General features: G+C 37.1%; 1 protein-coding gene and 2 long non-coding RNA genes across 8 annotated transcripts in view; 1 reads left to right on the plus strand and 2 right to left on the minus strand.

Moving 5' to 3' along the window:
• BRWD1 (bromodomain and WD repeat domain containing 1) overlaps positions 1-16247 on the plus strand; it is a 127554-nt gene extending 111307 nt beyond the window's left edge. For 3 of the 4 annotated variants that reach the window (XM_082393797.1, XM_082393798.1, XM_082393796.1), the window contains 2 exons: positions 203-1105; positions 2092-6895. In XM_082393797.1, coding sequence (XP_082249923.1) covers positions 203-1105; positions 2092-3257 — 2069 coding nt within the window. In that variant the 3' untranslated portion in view covers positions 3258-6895. Of the gene's footprint in view, positions 1-202; positions 1106-2091; positions 6896-12584 lie in introns of those variants that run through there. The other variant, XM_082393799.1, reaches the window with a different exon arrangement.
• LOC309629643 overlaps positions 1-16637 on the minus strand; it is a 545666-nt gene that overhangs the window by 346758 nt on the left and 182271 nt on the right. The window lies entirely within an intron of this gene.
• Positions 8049-16617, minus strand: LOC309629632. Of its 3 annotated transcripts, XR_014245150.1 has the most exons (3): positions 16445-16617; positions 16271-16329; positions 8049-12384 (listed from the first exon to the last, which is right to left on the minus strand). It is a non-coding gene; the product is annotated as an uncharacterized lncRNA (long non-coding RNA). The 3 variants fall into 3 exon arrangements; XR_014245151.1 differs by lacking the exon at positions 16445-16617 and having other exon boundaries at positions 8049-8452; positions 16271-16438; XR_014245152.1 differs by lacking the exon at positions 16445-16617 and having other exon boundaries at positions 16271-16438.

The raw sequence follows: 16637 nt of genomic DNA on the forward strand, positions 1-16637 counted from the left end.
TTTGTCGTAAATTAACTGACCATATATGCATGGGTTTATTTCTGGACTCTCTGTTCTGTTCTGTCCTTTAAACTTTTTAAATTTAGAAAGGTAAACTTGTTTTGGCATTAAAAAAATAAGGAACATCAGTACTAAAATGAAGTCATTTAAAAATGTTGAAATAAGGAAGACCTTTCTAATTTTACTGTTACTTTATTTTTAGGTCCAGTTTCTTTAGAAAATGGATGTGGCAGAAGAGCCACTAGAAAGAGAGTCTATTTAAGTGACTCTGATAACAATTCTTTGGAGACTGGTGAAAGTCTAAACGCCAGAGCTGGAAGTAACCGAAAAGTGCTACGAAAGTGTGCTGCTGTGGCTGCCAATAAGATAAAGTTAATGAGTGACGTAGAGGAGAATTCTAGCTCCGAGAGTGTCTGCTCTGGCCGTAAGCTGCCTCACCGCAATGCTTCTGCTGTAGCTAGAAAAAAGTTACTACATAATTCTGAGGATGACCAGAGCTTAAAGTCAGAACTTGAAGAAGAGGAGCTAAAAGATCAAAATCAACCATCACCATTGTCCAGTTCTCATGCTGCCCAGAATACTGAAAATGGAGATTCAGAGTCAGAAAGTGATTTGCGGGTAGCCCGGAAAAATTGGCATGCTAATGGTTACAAGTCCCAAACTGCAGCAACTTCTAAAACAAAATTTCTTAAGATAGAGTCTTCTGAGGAAGACTCTAAAAGTCATGATTCAGATAATGGACGTAACAGAACTGCTGGCCCATCAACATCTTCGCAGAAACCTAAGGCAGAAAGCATCTCAGAGGAAGAGGAGGAAGCAAATTCGGAACCAAGAAAATATGGTGGTAGGAGATACAACACAGGTCGCAAGAATGCTGCTTTCCTTAAAAAAGCAAAAATCTTCAGTGATTCAGAGGACTCTGAATCTGAAGCAGAAGGTGGAGAAGACGGTAGATGTCATAAAATGGAAATAAACCCGAGTTCAGGGAACGTGAAGTGTGAACCTACTGCTGAGTCCCAGTGCTTTTCAGATCATGTATCTGAAACTGATCTGGATTCAGATGATGACAAGAAAACAAAAGGAAAACCAAACAATTTTATGAAAGGTAATTCAAAACATTTAACCTTGGTTCACTGATTTTTCTCACTGTCCTTTTTTTATAGCATACATTCTTTTCCCCCCATGAAACTTTTCTTTGCCACCTGTTTTCTCTCCACCCCCTGCATCCTCCATTAGTCTTTTCTCTGTGTACTGTTGGTTGAGTACATTTAGTTTTGCTCATGTAACAGGCCGCCTTGGCCATAGCTGTTTTTAATAGAGATTTCACTTCTTATAATGGAATTGGGGGTATTGTATTGGCTATGGGCTTAAGAAAGGCAGAGGCTAGCACGTTTATAAGCTGTTGGTGATAATAGTTTGAGAAGAGGAAAGAAAAGGGTGGTTGAAAGGAATGTGATAAGTAATAATAGCAGCTAAGAACAGCTACCAAGTTACCAAGCTATTTCTTATCAGGAAGTTTTTCTAAATGCTTTACATTTATTTATGAACCAGTTTAGTCTTCATATCTTTTATGCGATAAGTACTATTATTATTATTATGTCCATTTTACTGATAATAACTCTGGAGCATGGAGAATTTAGATAACTTGCTGAATTAAGATTGTCCTGGTAAATGGAGATTGAAAAATATTAAAGAGCAAGAGGCATCTAAAGCTAAGACTAACTGTAGTGTGTGATGGAACCTGTGAAGTTAAGAAGTTTCAGGGAGGCTGAGAGCGATGAGTTTGCATACTTCAGTGCAGTGATGAAGAGGGTGTAGTTTGTATTCATGTAAATAACATACTCTAGTGTCAAGTGTTTTGTGTATATAGATAGAAAGGCATGGGATGTTATTGATGGAGTGTGTTATACTTGTGGATGGTGGTGAGGCTGAAAAAGTCAGTTCTAAAGTAGTAAAAGCCCAACCCATTCACTGCCACCCTCTTTCCAAGTTAGAAAGAATCTCGGACTTCAGTTGTTTAAAATGTTGAACATTTAATTCCTTTAGACTTAATCTTCTATTAAAGATTAAAAGAGTACTCTTAATTTTTAGACTCTGCATCACAAGACCATGGACAAAGCAGAAAAGTCGCCAGGAAAAGGGTCTGCTCCAGTGACTCAGACAGCAATTCGAAGGTGGTTAAGAAAGCATCAAAAGCCAAAACGGGTCTCCTAAGAGTTCCTCGAAGATGTGCCACCACCGCTGCTACTAGGATCAAGCTGATGAGTGATGTGGAAGACGTCAGTTTAGAAAATGTGTGTACTAGAAGCAAAAAGGGAAGGAAAAAGTCCCTCCATTTTGCATGTACCACAGCTAAGAAGATAGTGAGTGAGTCTGAGGGAGATGTAAACTGTGACGTGCCAAACGAACAATATGGCTGTGAAGGGAAGCCACCTGAAGCCGACTCAGACGGTAGTACAAAAAGTATTAATCAGTCTTTAAATGAAGACTCAGACTCTGAAGGTATGTTGAATTCAAGACACAAGAACAGGCATACCAGTAGTCACAAAACAAATGTTGCACCTTCTAAAACAAAGAATTCCTTGATTGGGTCTTCGGAGGAAGATTCAAAAAGCCATATTCCAGGGAATGAGACTGGTAGAAAATGTTCTTCTGAGTCAGCTCCGGTGCAAAAAGCTACTGCAGAGAATAACTTTGAAGAGGAACTGAATTATGGGCTACGCAGGTGGAACGGCAGAAGACTCAGGACCTATGGGAAGGCTCCTTTCAGTGAGACAAAGGTGATGCGGGATTCGCAGGAGGCAGCCGAGGTGGCGGGAACGAAGAGGAAGAGACTGCGTCCTGAACTGGAAAATGTGAAAGCTTCTGAAACACCAGGGAGCCCGAAGTGTGGACCTGACACTAGTCCCAAATCTGATTCAGATTTGCGATCTGCCACTGAATCAGATGCTGACTTTACTGATGATACAAAAACCAAAAAGAGGAAAATGAAAGGAAAAGCAAAAGTAGTTAGAAAAGGTAAAACTTTCACAGCTAACGTATCTAAAACCATGAGACGACAAAGACAAAGCAAACGTCCTAGGTTAAATGTGGATGACAATGACTGGGAGGACGTGGACTATGCAAAGTCTAGAAGAGTTCTTCGGCGTTCAAAGATAAAGACGAGGAATCAGGGCAGGAGGACCGTGAGATACCACGATGGGGATGACGACAGGAGCTTAGAAAATGTGTTAGATTTTGATGATTGCACCTTATGACCTTGAGGGAAAACCAGTTCATTGAAAGAGGGAATGGACTGGAATTTATAGTGAAAGCTGGCTGTTGAAATTATTTTTTGTCCTACAATTCAGGGAATATATTTATATTTTTCTATGAAAAGTTATGAATGTGACTAAATCATGACTGTTATTTTTATTTGCACTTGCTTGCCTTTGTAGCAGCATTCAGCACAGGTGCCAAAATATGCTTCATTTTGGGGGCAGATCTACTTTGACAGTATTTAACTACATATAGCAAGAGTTTGAAATATGTTAAACACTAGACATTCTGGTTATCAAAACCAATGAGCATTACTTTCATGGTAGCAATTGTCATAGTTATTTTCAGAATTCGTCAAGAGGTGGTAGTTTCTAATCCCAGTCCTATTGTAGTATGAATTTCATGTGACCTTTGTTTACAGATTCTTCATAAATATTATGTGCATACTGACATAACAATCGTGGGAGGGGTAACCATGATTAGTAGACAAGGTACCTACCACTTTTTTCTTTCCCTGGCTACTTGAGTAGAGTGCATTATACCAGATTGGTCGTTTTCATTGAAATGGTTTCCAAGTTTTGTTTCCAAGCCCTGTTGGGTCTTTTTCTTTTATTTTTAAGGAAAATATCATCCATTTTATTTTATAAACTTGAATTTATAAAGTGCTGGTAAATTATTTTTTTTTTTTTAACATTTGTACATTTTAAACCTCTAAGGCCAGACCATAATACTAGCATTTTCTTTTAAATTGTGCACTAACAAAATGCTATATAATTTGTCTTTCCAAGATCTCCTGGTTTCCATGTACGGAATTTAACCAAAATCTTGGTCTTCCATAGTCTTACTCTGTGAAATAGAGGAGTTTGTGTGCCTTAGATTTAGATAAAGTGTGTTCTTCAATAGAGTGTACAGGGCTAAAAGAGTAAATTATGTGTAATTTCGCCCCATCTCTTGAAATTGTAGAGTTGATTTTTGTTAAGAGTGCAATCACAAATCTCATTTATATAGGAAAATAGTTAAATGTCACTCTCCATCTCTTTTAGTCTACTGCTGCCATGTGCAATCCCAAGCAGTCTTTGCCGGTGCAACTAAGTATCTTTATTAGTGACCTCTAGTTTAAATCTAAGAAACTGTCATGTGTTGTGGGAAAATAATTTTGAAATCCACTTAAAGCGTAACTTTTACATCATCAAATACCATAGTACACTTATTTTCGAGCCAAATATTTTTACTTGATAGGTTGTGCTACTCCAAACAGTATATAGGTGGCCATTCCTAGCTTTTTTGTGCCTGAAGATGGACTTGATTCAAGTGGTTTACATATTTCGTAGCTAATGGGGTATGTTACAGTACTCCCACCCTTTGTTATTTATTGGCCCTAACTGTGTTTGGTTTCAGACAAAATTAACCCTTTTCTCCTGTGTATCCTTAAGGTGGCAGATAAGGAAAAGCATCAGACTCTGGTATCAGTGTTAGAATGTTCTTAAGTGTTGCTACTTTTTAGTTATCTTTTCCAGTTGACATGGTAGAAGGTACTTTCTCTTTCTACTCTGGTGTAAGGGGAAGGATGTTCTTAGACATTACCAACTGAGGTAGGTGGTATACCTACCTCTCCTTCGGTTGTTGAGAGAGCTATCACCACTTCAAAACTATGATGCTTTTCTTCTCAAAGCTCGTGTTAACTGTATTGTTAACAGATTGAGTCAGGATAATTGTCCTTGACTACTGACCTGAAAAAAATTAGTGGCATGCTCTTTACTTCCTTAATTTTAAGAAATGGTGATAGATGTCATATCCATTAATTTATTTTAACTCTTCTTAAGCTTCTGTTTTATATCTATTCTCAGGGTTATAACTCCATGTTTACCATCACCTGGAAAAAGGTACCAAAAAAATCCATAAATAAATACGGACTATATTCATAAATACATCAGTTCTTTTGGTAAAATGATATTTGACCATTTAGGCTTCATCAATAGAACTAGTCTTATCTTTTGGACTGAATTAACTGAATTGATTGGCTGGTCAACCGTTCATAATTGTTCATTTTGTCCAAAATGGTTAGGCCTTTGTGTGTAGAAGCGGTATTTTGGTTTCATCTGAAAAGCAAACAAACAAAAACCCCCAAAAATTGGCCTGGTGACTTTGAAAGCATGGTTGACAATGGTAGCTTCTCAAGTTCTGAAGTAAACTAAGGGATTATAGAAAGAATCATTTTTATGGGTTTTTTTGGTCACGGTGCTATTCCTAAGGTTAACTTTGAATATGTGACACACACTGCTAAGTACCTTTAAGGAAAATTAATAAATAATTAATAGTTCAAAATGTTTACATTGAGCACTAGAACATGTTTGACTTTTTTTCTACTTCTCTTTATGTGAAATGAGCAGGGATTTAATGCACAGATGTACTTTAATATGTTTGGGATCAGTTTGTATTTTTCTTGTGAAAAAAGACAAAAGGTTACAAAGTGAATGTGAACTGATCCAGAAGTAAGTGCTATAGCTTTCAATTGCACTTGAAGTAACTTGATGTATATGAAAAAAAGACTACTGTGGTTGTGTATGTCCGAAGTCCTATGATTTTATTCATTTATGGTTAAAAAAAAAGGTTTGAGGTGTATTTAGATTTGATTTTTGATTCCTTTGAAAGACTAATTTTACCAAGCATATTAAGACAAAAAGATTTCAGACATTAAAAAAAAAGGTGAGGTTTAAAAAAGCTTTTTTCCCCCCACTTCCTGCTTATTTAAAAAGGGTATACTGACAATGTGTAGTAACTTCTGAATAAAAGGAAAAGTTTATCCCATTTTCAGATAATTCCTAGGGTAACCATTCTCCCTTTATTTTAGGGATTAAACCCTTTGTCAATTTAGTAATCCTTGAAAGAATGATAAAGCATTTATTTACTCACAGCTTCTAAGTTACAACAAAAAAGTTTCTTCTAGATAGTTAAGAGTTGTACCTAAAAAATAAATTCGTTTTATAATAAGAGAATGGGGGGAAAGAACTTATGTTTTAGGAAAAGGCACTTCAAAACCTAGACGTGCAAATGGGAAAAGGAGACGTAAACCAATAAACATGCCATCTGAAGGTAACTACTGTCCAAAAATAAGACCCGTCACTGAATCCTTCACACTCCATTGCTTGATGACTTCTTAAGTAAAAGTTCTCATTCAGAGTGACGCTGGGTCCATACCGTGTTCCCTGTCGCTCTTCCCGCCTGTTTTTCTTTAGAATAATCAGAACACAGAACTTATTAACTTCACTGTATGGTATTAAAAACTAAAATGAAAGGGTTTTATTAATCTCTCCTGTCAGTACAAATTGAATTTGTGTTACCTGAAAAAAATGAGAGGTTTGTGTATCAGTAGATTGCAAGAACATTGTTAAAGGTGCATACAATATTTTTGGTTTTTCCTTTCTACTTCCTTTGTACTCGTTTTTTGAGGAATAGTTTAATGGCTAGAAAAGGTTTTTTTGCCTGCCTTTTTATAGCTGAAATGCCATCTCCATTCTTTTCATTGATACTAAGTCAATATATTTACTTTATCAGGTATCTTGTGGTTGTCACCAAATCCTTTAGTTCGTACATTGTATGGAAATTATAGTTCAGTTATTCCAGTATGATGGAGTTTTAACAAAGCACCTTCATTGTAGAAGAACTTTCCGTCTGTTAATTATTTAAGTTATATCTCTCAACTTCTGCTGTGGCTTATCAGGGAATAATAAAGCAGAGACCCTAAGAAATTTGCAACCTAACAGAATAAGACTGTCTCTTATTCTAGTATTCGGGAACATACATACCAGATCAAATATATTTGTCAAAGCTAGGGAGAAAATGGAGCATTGTGGAAGAATCTAGTCCAACTTGATTAGTAAATGCTAATCCTACTTACAGCTCAAATTGTGAATTTAATGGAAAGAACTGAAGTGTGAAGAGTATAATGGTGAGGGCTCTGTTGTCTTTTCTCACATTTTAAGAAAAGTTTTTATAGCTGTTTCTTAAAATTATAGATGTTGCCTAAGGATACATGGGAATTCTCAAAGTTAAGAGAAATTTTTACCAATCACTCATAATCGGCCAAACTGGTTCCTAATATGTTGTTAACTTGGTAGAAGAATATCAAGACTCTTACTTGGTGTCTCTTCAAGGATTGCTTTTATGGATTTGATGGAGGAGGGGCGGGGACACTCACAGCGTTTGAATCCTACAAATTTGCAGGCTCTATCTTTGGCAGCATGCAAGTTGCTACAGACTATTTGTCAAGACCGATAATTTCATTGAATTTAATTATCAGTGCTACAGCGTATTGTCTGGTCATAGTTTAGTTTTTACGTTAATTTTAAGGTAAGTTTTATCATTTATTAAAATCTTTCATGGGAATTAGGACTGTAAAGAGAAAGAGGCATTCTGACAATTGAAATGAGATGGCACAGACTATGTGGACTGCAGCAGCCAGCCCTACCTACTGTTGGTTCCACAAGGAAAATTACGTAGAAATCATTACCTTTTTTGATCAGTGGTTAAATGTTAAAGGAATCTTTAATTTTTAATAGGTCGAAGTTGATTTCCTAAGTTTTGATCCATCCTTAGTCCTTGGACTGTATGGACATATTCAGTTCATCTGTAAAATTCTACCACTTTACTGGAGCTTGTCAAAAAGGCAAATCTTTAATTTTCCACTCCCACATGAGAGCTCTACTTTAACTTTCTAAATTAGCTCGTTACCACGACTGAGTCAGCATTGTCAACTAGGAACCAATTTTTTAGACAACTAACTGAAGTAGTAGAGTATAATAAATGTAATAGTCATCATAATTACAAGCAAAGGCTTTTTTTTTTTTTTTTTTTTTTTAAACTACTACGAGCCTTCTAGCTGGTTAATTCTGTGAGGTCTGCAACATCCAGTCAATTTCCATTGCAGCTCATCTTTACCTCTTGTCTTAAGCAACTCTCCAACCTTTATCCATTTGTGATTTCTTCTCATGCAGGCAGAATGCAGGGCTACAGTTTGTTGTGAGCCAGGGGAAACCGGAGGGAGTCAGATGTTCTTGAAAAGGGGCTGCCCTTGGACTGTCTGTGGCCCTGCTGCTTTTCATTCGTAAACTAATAAAGTAGATGGAAAACCCAGTATTTACTTCTGATATCTTCTTTTCCTGCCTCCGTTAGTCTGAAATGATGTGAGATCTCTCTGAAAAAATTCATTAAGCAGATAAATGTAAGATCCCTGAATTCATACTTCATATAGTTTTTATCAGATTTTTAGAAAAAAAGTTGCAGTAGCCATCACAACTCTTGTGAGAATCATTATATGACTGTTACCAATTAATTGCTCCTAGAGATGAAAGAAAACTATAGAGAGATGAGCTGTAGATGCAAAACAAAACAAGGTTCTATGTACCCATCGTTGAATGAATTAAAGACTTAAGTTCATGTGTTCAACCACAGAAGTGACCAAACTAGCAGAGAACAACTCTTGGTTACAGAATTATTTCTGACAATCCCTTGACCTGACACTGCCATACCACAGACATTGACTTCTCAGTGTTACCAACTCCCCCTAGAAAAATGTTAAACCCAGCGAGTTACAGAAAACACTATTCTACAGCCCTTCTCTAAAGAGACTTTCAGTTTATGGGATCTTCTGGAAATTTACGCTGTAAGGAATATCAGTAGTAAATGCTATTTGCTTCCTGAGTTTTGGTCATTTCATTGCCTATCAATGAAGGAGAGACAAGAAAGGACATCTCAGATCTGCTCTGATAAGAGGCTTGCAGGACAGAGGTTATGACTTGCAACTAAAATGTTTCCCCTTTATAGGGATTTGATTTATCCACCAATCACAGTGACCACTAATGTCTGTACTTAAAGTATATGAAATAGGCTAGCATATTTTCATTTTGATTCACACATTCTTTTATATTTTTCCATTATCAAATTTGTTTCTAATACTCCCAGTTGAAATGCTGATAAGATTAAAATTGTTTATGCTTCTATAGCAGTGATACGAAGTTTACTTTGGATTTAGGAATACAATTTTGTATCATGAAGTATCATAATTGGAATATGAACCTTAAAGTACAGAAACTAGAGATGGCTGCTTTGAATCAGAACTGCAATGTCTATATCCAAGTTTCTATTCACTACAGACTATATTAGAATACATAGTGATCTCTGAGTTATAATTTAAAGTGGTCATCTAGGTAAACTCTGATGGAGCACCATTAAAGGTGTAAATTTTCACTCTACTAATGAAGTTTTTATCATACCCAAATAGGGAATCATTTACAGAAAAGCAACAATGCCTCTAGCACTCAGTGACTATTCCAACACCTGTGGCTGACCCAAGACCATCTAGGACAGTAGGACTTTTGGGATTATACTGATTTGTTAGTATTAAATGACACGATCACAGATGTATTTTTAGAGCAGTATCCTCCAAAAATTTTAAGCTTGTACCCTAATACATAAATTGGACTTCTCTCTAACCCTGAATTATCCTGTATATATTTCTAAAAACTGTGATTTTCTCAAGGACAATAAAACACTTTATAATTTACCAAGTTCTCAGTAATAAAATTAACACTGACTTACATGTATGTATTATTATATTTTAAAAAGTTCCCCACTGTCATTCTTCTGTCTTCCTCAGATTGTTTTTATCTTTATGAAATTCCCATTTTATGGTCTGAGTCTTTAGAGATACAGCTATATCAAGTTGGAGTTGCTTATACAGTATAACTTATTCCTGTATTCTCTCTCCTCTGGACACAGTTCATATGTCCTTAAAGCATTTTTAAAAGCCTAATTATAGTTTCTTCTGTAGAATCTTAACTTTTCCCTTATTTTGGATTACAGATGTCTTAAGAGTTGGTATTACTAGGTTCCTAAGTTGTCAGTATAAGTACTTTCATCACTACATTAGAAAGGAATTAGTTAAAAAATAAAAAGGAATTAGTTAATGCAATTTAAATCATTTTGTCCCACAGAAATTTTTAGTGTAATAGGATTTTATCTATACCATTCAACTGGATATGTTGTTGGGAATGAACCAATTGCCTATTTTTAATATTTTTTTCAACATGCAAATGGATGCAGTTTGTTGACTGATAATAGCATATCCTTATCTTACCATAAAGTACAAATTTCACCTTAATTTTGCCATATATTTTTAAAAACTTCATCTGTTGTAGCATATTTATATTCTAGCATTTGCTTAACATTGATTTAATGTGCTAAAGGTTCACTTTGAATCCAGGGTTGGTTTGCTGAGACAGTAGTTTATAATTTAAAAACATTGTTTGAAGTGGTAAAAACACCACTTTAAGCCAGTCCTCCTTTCACTCCCCAATTTCATGCGCAGGGGACTCCACAGAGCCCAGCCAAGGGTGTGGAGGGGGGGACCTGCTGCATGGAGCCCTGGCCCGCTGAGTAGCTCGGCCTGCTAAGATGCCGTTTTTGCAACGCCATGGGACTTAAATTGAGCACATCATGTCTTTAGAAATAGAATTTCACTGGAAAAGCAAATAGAAGACTGAGGCATTTGTGGGGGGTTGCTTTTAGCAGAGTAGTTCCTAATCTACTTTGGGAGAACTTTCATGGGTCTTGGAGAAAGCACAAAGCACATCTTTGAAACGACTTTCATAGACTTAAGGTAAAATCTGAAGGGTTTTTGAGTGTGGAAGACCTTCCTCATAATCCTTGCTCTGTTGTTAATGAACATGTCAATCCACAGAAGCCATTTTCACCTGTACTCATTTGCCCTTGGTGACAGAAAGATACACGTCTCCCCTCACAAAAGGAAAAACTAAGAAGGCTGGTAATTTGTAGTTTCACTGCTACAGAGTAACCGTGTTGATAGCTGAGAAAACCCTTATTTTCTGTCCTTAGCAGTGAAAAGGATATAGGGGAAGCGAGTCCTCCAGATGTGTGGTGATTTCAGTATCTGCAGCCTGTCCTTATCAACTGCTGAATGTCTGGAGACATGAGGCAGGGTCCTACAACCTCACCCCCCAGCAAGACTTGTGAACCTTTAAGACAGTTTTAGGTAGTTTGACTCAGTGGCAGCAAGACTAGATTGCCAACAGATAAGGCCCAACATTCAGGGGCTAATGAACTTCAGATGCATTTTTATCAAGAGATACTTTTGCCCCAGATACTTTTGCTCATTAATCTTGTATTTGAAACTTGAAAATAACGGCATTCAGATGTTGGCAAAAATAAAAATGATTTGAGCCCATCTCAGCTGGTAGATGTCGAGTGGTAGGCCCAGCACCACGTGGCAGCTCAGCACGACCCCACTGAGACCCATCGGAGCTACCTCGGAGGCCGCCTCAGGCCGCGTGAAGGACCTGCCTCTGTAGTGTGCCTTTTGTCCTGCCTTTTGGCTGGTGGACCCCGTCAGCTTCTAGCTCACAGCTACAATAACACTTCCTCAAAGGAAGCTTTCCCTTATGAAGTTAGGTTTCTGGAGTATTTCTCACAGCACCCTGTGCTTCTTCCTTATAGCAACTATACTTGCGTGTGTAGAGTTCATTTCTTTTAGAATATTTAGCCTGATCCTCTGTGTGCCCAGCATATACCAGCTCAAAAAGTATCTGAATAATAGTGAAACTAGGATTTAATCATTTCAGTTATATAAAATGCTGGAATAATTTGAAGAAAATGAATCTAGGATGAAAACCACATTTCAGTTATATAAAACTAATATACAGTTCCTTTTTATCTACTAGTTACCCATGTAATTTTTTTTGACTAAAGGAAATATTGGTGTTGGAATTAAAACCTTAAGGATCTTGAAGTAGGGCTGATGCTATATCATCATAGTCATGATGGCATTTCCTTCTTGTTTAGGTTCTAGGAAAATTATTTCAGAAATCATATTGAGTATTTTAAAGTAATTCAACATAGAGTATTAGAAATGATACCAAAATTTAAAACCTACAAAGTTCTATTGAAAAAATTCAGATTTTTAAAAAGTGCTTTTAGGTTAGTAGCTTTAGGTTAGTGACTAAATGTACTTAACTCCATTCTTACAAGTCTGCTACTGTTTGAGTGACAGTTATCCTTCCAGATTGCAAAGTATGCCAGGTGCAAGGGATCGTAGCTTCTACCCAAGACTTCCTTTTGTAGATAAGGAAATGGAAGGTTATATCAATGTCGAAAATGTATCATTGACGATGATCATTTATGTTTTTTAATTTAGCAATGTGAGTAGTTTTAACATTTATTGTTGAGGAATGTATTGTTGAGGAATGTAAGTAGTAGTAAAATCTTGTGTTACAAGATTTTTCCATTTATATGAACTTTCACTCATTTTTCAGAATCTGTTCCTAGAGACAGAGAACCCAATACAAAAATGAGAACATGTATGCATAATCAGAAGGATGCAGTGCAAATGCCTAGTGAAACTCTGAAAGCAAAAATGGTGCCTGAGAAAGTTCCCCGCAGATGTGCCACTGTTGCTGCAAATAAAATAAAGATAACGAGTAATCTAAAGGAAACGATTTCAGGACCAGAAAATGGGTGGATTAGGAAGAGTAGCAGAAGACTGCCCCATCGAAATGCTTCTGCTGCACCTAAGAAAAAATCACTGAATGTTTATAAAGAGGATGATACAACCATAAATTCTGAAAGTGAAAAGGAGCTAGAAGATATTAATAGAAAAATGCCTTTTTTAAGGCGGTTCAGATCCTGGAAAGAAAAAGCACAGTAGTGACTATGAAAATGTAGAGTGGAATTGAAAACCAGGGGCCACAAGTAAACTGGCAGTTGCATTCTGCTCCTAGCTCTAACGTTAATCCCTTGTTGGCACCTTCTGAGGAATTTCTTTTTTTTTTTTTTTAAAGATTTATTTATTTAATTGATTGATTGGTTGCTATGTTGGGTCTTCGTTTCTGTGCTAGGGCTTTCTCTAGTTGCGGCAAGCGGGGGCCACTCTTCATCGCGGTGCGCGGGCCTCTCACTGTCGCGGCCTCTCTTGTTGAGGAGCACGGGCTCCAGACGCGCAGGCTCAGTAATTGTGGCTCACGGGCCCGGTTGCTCCGCGGCATGTGGGATCCTCCCAGACCGGGGCTCGAACCCGTGTCCCCTGCATTCGCAGGCAGGTTCTCAACCACTGCGCCACCAGGGAAGCCCTGAGGAATTTCTAAAAGCCATAAGCCAGTGGGTCAAAGTGGGAGGACGGCTTCCTCCTAGTCAGCCCTTGTACAGACACACGTTACAGAGAATTCTGAGGGGGAAATAGATTGTGGAGCCTGTAGCTGGAGAGGCGGAAATAAAAGACAAATGGTCTGTCATGGGATTATTCCTTTCCAGAAAGGAAGGGCCTTGAAGAAATCTCTTGATTCTTTAGAGGAAGAAAATAATGGGAATTGTACAGGGTTGAGATTTCAAAATCTCAACCTGATGCTAATTTTCAGGGTTCTGCATTACAGTATAAAATTTCAGACCACCATAACTATAGTGTCGTTAATGAAATAAGAGAAAAAAAGGCACATTTCAAGAGGAAGTGCCATTGAGCCTATTTGACTTTTGATTGAAGCAAATATTTTAACAAGATCCAGTCCCCATAATTCGCAACCCCCAAAGTTATAAACAACTTAAACTAGAAGGACCTGGGGATTCAATGATGGGGATGTTGATAAATGAGTTCTGAAGTAGAGCGTTGGAAATAGACAATTAGAGAAAATCCATTAATATTCTTCTTTTGTTTATAATATTGGAATTCATACTGAATGGTGACCACTTGATATGACTAATTCAGGGAATATATATTTTTCTATGAAAGCTATGAATGTGACTATTACAACTTTTTCTCATTTTTACTTTCATGTAGCGGCATTTACAGAGATGGCCAAAATGTGCCTCACTATGAGGCAGATCTTAGTTTCAATGACATAGAAAATAAAAAGTATAAAGATCAAAACAGTCCTATTTTTAGATGATACAGTCACATCCTCTTATGTTTCTCTACAGCACCTTAAAAGAACTTGATGAACTTACTACAAATTTATTACAGTCTGATCACAATGGCAGCATGTCTGGGCTATTTCAGTCCTTCACTAGGATTGGAAAATCTGGTCTTGATACTATAAAGAACTTATTTGCAATGAGGTTTAGTTTGTTAATAGTTGAAATTAAAATCATCAGATTAAATGAACGCACTGTCAAATCTTTTTAACATGGTAACATGCTATTGGAAAACTGAATTGTTAGAAGCAAGTTGTTTTCCCATTTAAAAATATCTGTGAATATTAATATAAGATTTGCATGCGTAAATCTGAGAAAGTAAAATATAGAAACTTAAGGGTTTCTATTCCTTTTTCATTAGACTAATGTAGTGCATATTTTTTGGTTATACAAATCAACCGAGTGTCTTGATTACTTGAGAAATTTGTGGTTGCATGTCTGCTTAAAAAAAGACTTTTTGTTATTTTCTTTTTCTTAGCATAAGCCAGAGTATTTCTAACCTACGGAGTCTGTGTTCTTTGCTCTGTTTATAGTATATTTTCATCTGAAATACTGATACCAGTAACTTGTTACTAGTACAGGTGAGAAAGGGAAGAATTCCTAATAAACTGCTAATATTTTTAGGTGCATGAGGTTTGATTTTTGATCTTTAATGAAATGTTTAAACCCATTTTCAGTCCCATATTTACACTTAATTTCATAGAAACTTCTTATTGGGTATGCTATGTCCTCAACAAATGCCATAAAATGAAAATGTTAAAATCTCAGTTTAAGACTATTTTATGCAAAGTTTTTTGACAGTTTCAGTGTCATGAAGATTTCATTTTGAAATTATAACTTACTGTGGTGGGGTCAATTTCTGTCAGTACTTGAGATTGTATCATCAGCCTTCTTTCATAGTGGAATCCCTTTTCTGGTTGAGTATTTAATTTGAATATATACGTGCCATTTTTTAAGTTTTTGGCCTAAGTTTATTGTAACTGCATGAAATAAGCATTTGTTTAAAATTTAACATTCTTGTAAAACTCTCTCTCTCTGAAATGTATGCAGAATTTTAATCACGGCTAAATGTACTATCATTACCCTATTTATAATTTTAATCAGCTTTCCACAAGTGATTTTTTCATAATGTAACTGAAATCAAACTGAGGATCTTACTGGTAAAAATGAAAATATTTTATTCAACAAAAGGACTAAGTGATGCCCAAACTTTTATTCTGCAATTCAGTCATTCTGTAAAACCAAGTAACCCAGGAGTGTTAATGCAGTTTTAAAATATTACACTGGTAATCTTGTATATTCTAGCTTGCTAGCTATACCCAAAGTTTCCTAAGCTCTAACTGGATAGCAATTTGGTCTTATTGTTTATACTTAAATGTTCAAATTTCTTCAAAACTCAGTATATTATTTTGCAGTAATGTGTAAAATTGCTAAATACTGATTTTATGGAAAGGCTTGTTCCACTTCTTTAAACAAGATGTTTCTAGCAACAGATTTCTGAGATTTTTTTTTAATCTCAAGAGGCTCCCCCGACCCCAAATTAGCACTTAACTTTGTTACTATTTATTGATAGGGTTCCAGAATGTAAGCAATGCCCTCTAGTTTCAGCACAACTAAATCTAGGTGAATGGACTTTTTTTTTTTTTTTCCGTTGCAATACTGGGTATTTTCATTTAAACTATGGTATAGTGTCCCTTTTCTCTCCTGCTTGGATTAGTGCTCCGTTAACTCTGTCTCGATTAAATTTGAAAGAAGAGAACCAATTCAAAAATTACATACTTTGCTTATTAATGAAAGGCTATTTAAAACGAAAACAAACTTTGTATTAGAAATGGCCAAGTTTTAAAAAAGAAGCAACTATTTTTGCATTCTCATGAAGTCTTTTAGATCAGCTTGACAAGCATCAGCTTTTGAAATGTGACTTCCTATTGCCAGAGTAAAGGCTCATTTTTACAACACCGCGAAGCACTGTATTTCTTCCTGCCCTTCCATCCGCCCTCTGTCCACTGTCACTAGGACGCGCCGGGCCGGCACCTACCTGGGGCGGTCGCGGTTTGAAGCCGGGTGCTTAATAAGCCAAAGCTCACCCAGTCACTCCTAACGGAGAAGAAAACGGAAACGGATTTAACGAAGGAAAGGTAACCAGCCTGGCCTCTTCCCGCAGCGCTACAAACTGGGGCTGGGGCGGCCGAGCCCCTCCTCTGCCCGTTACCTGCCGGACAGGAGGCCCCGCCCCCCGGCTCGCCTCTTGTTTCTCGCCTCTCTAGCCCGCAGTCATCCGATCTCTCTGTGGCCCCGCCGAGCTCTGGCGGCTGAAGAAAAAACGCTCCGGGCTTGCGCCGCCGCAAGGACCGGAGCGCATGCGCGGGGGTGGTGCCCGGGTGGGGGGGGCGGTGTGTGGCGGT

Source organism: Balaenoptera borealis (genome assembly GCF_965194805.1).
Source record: "Balaenoptera borealis genome assembly, chromosome: 5".
Taxonomy (NCBI): domain Eukaryota; kingdom Metazoa; phylum Chordata; class Mammalia; order Artiodactyla; family Balaenopteridae; genus Balaenoptera; species Balaenoptera borealis.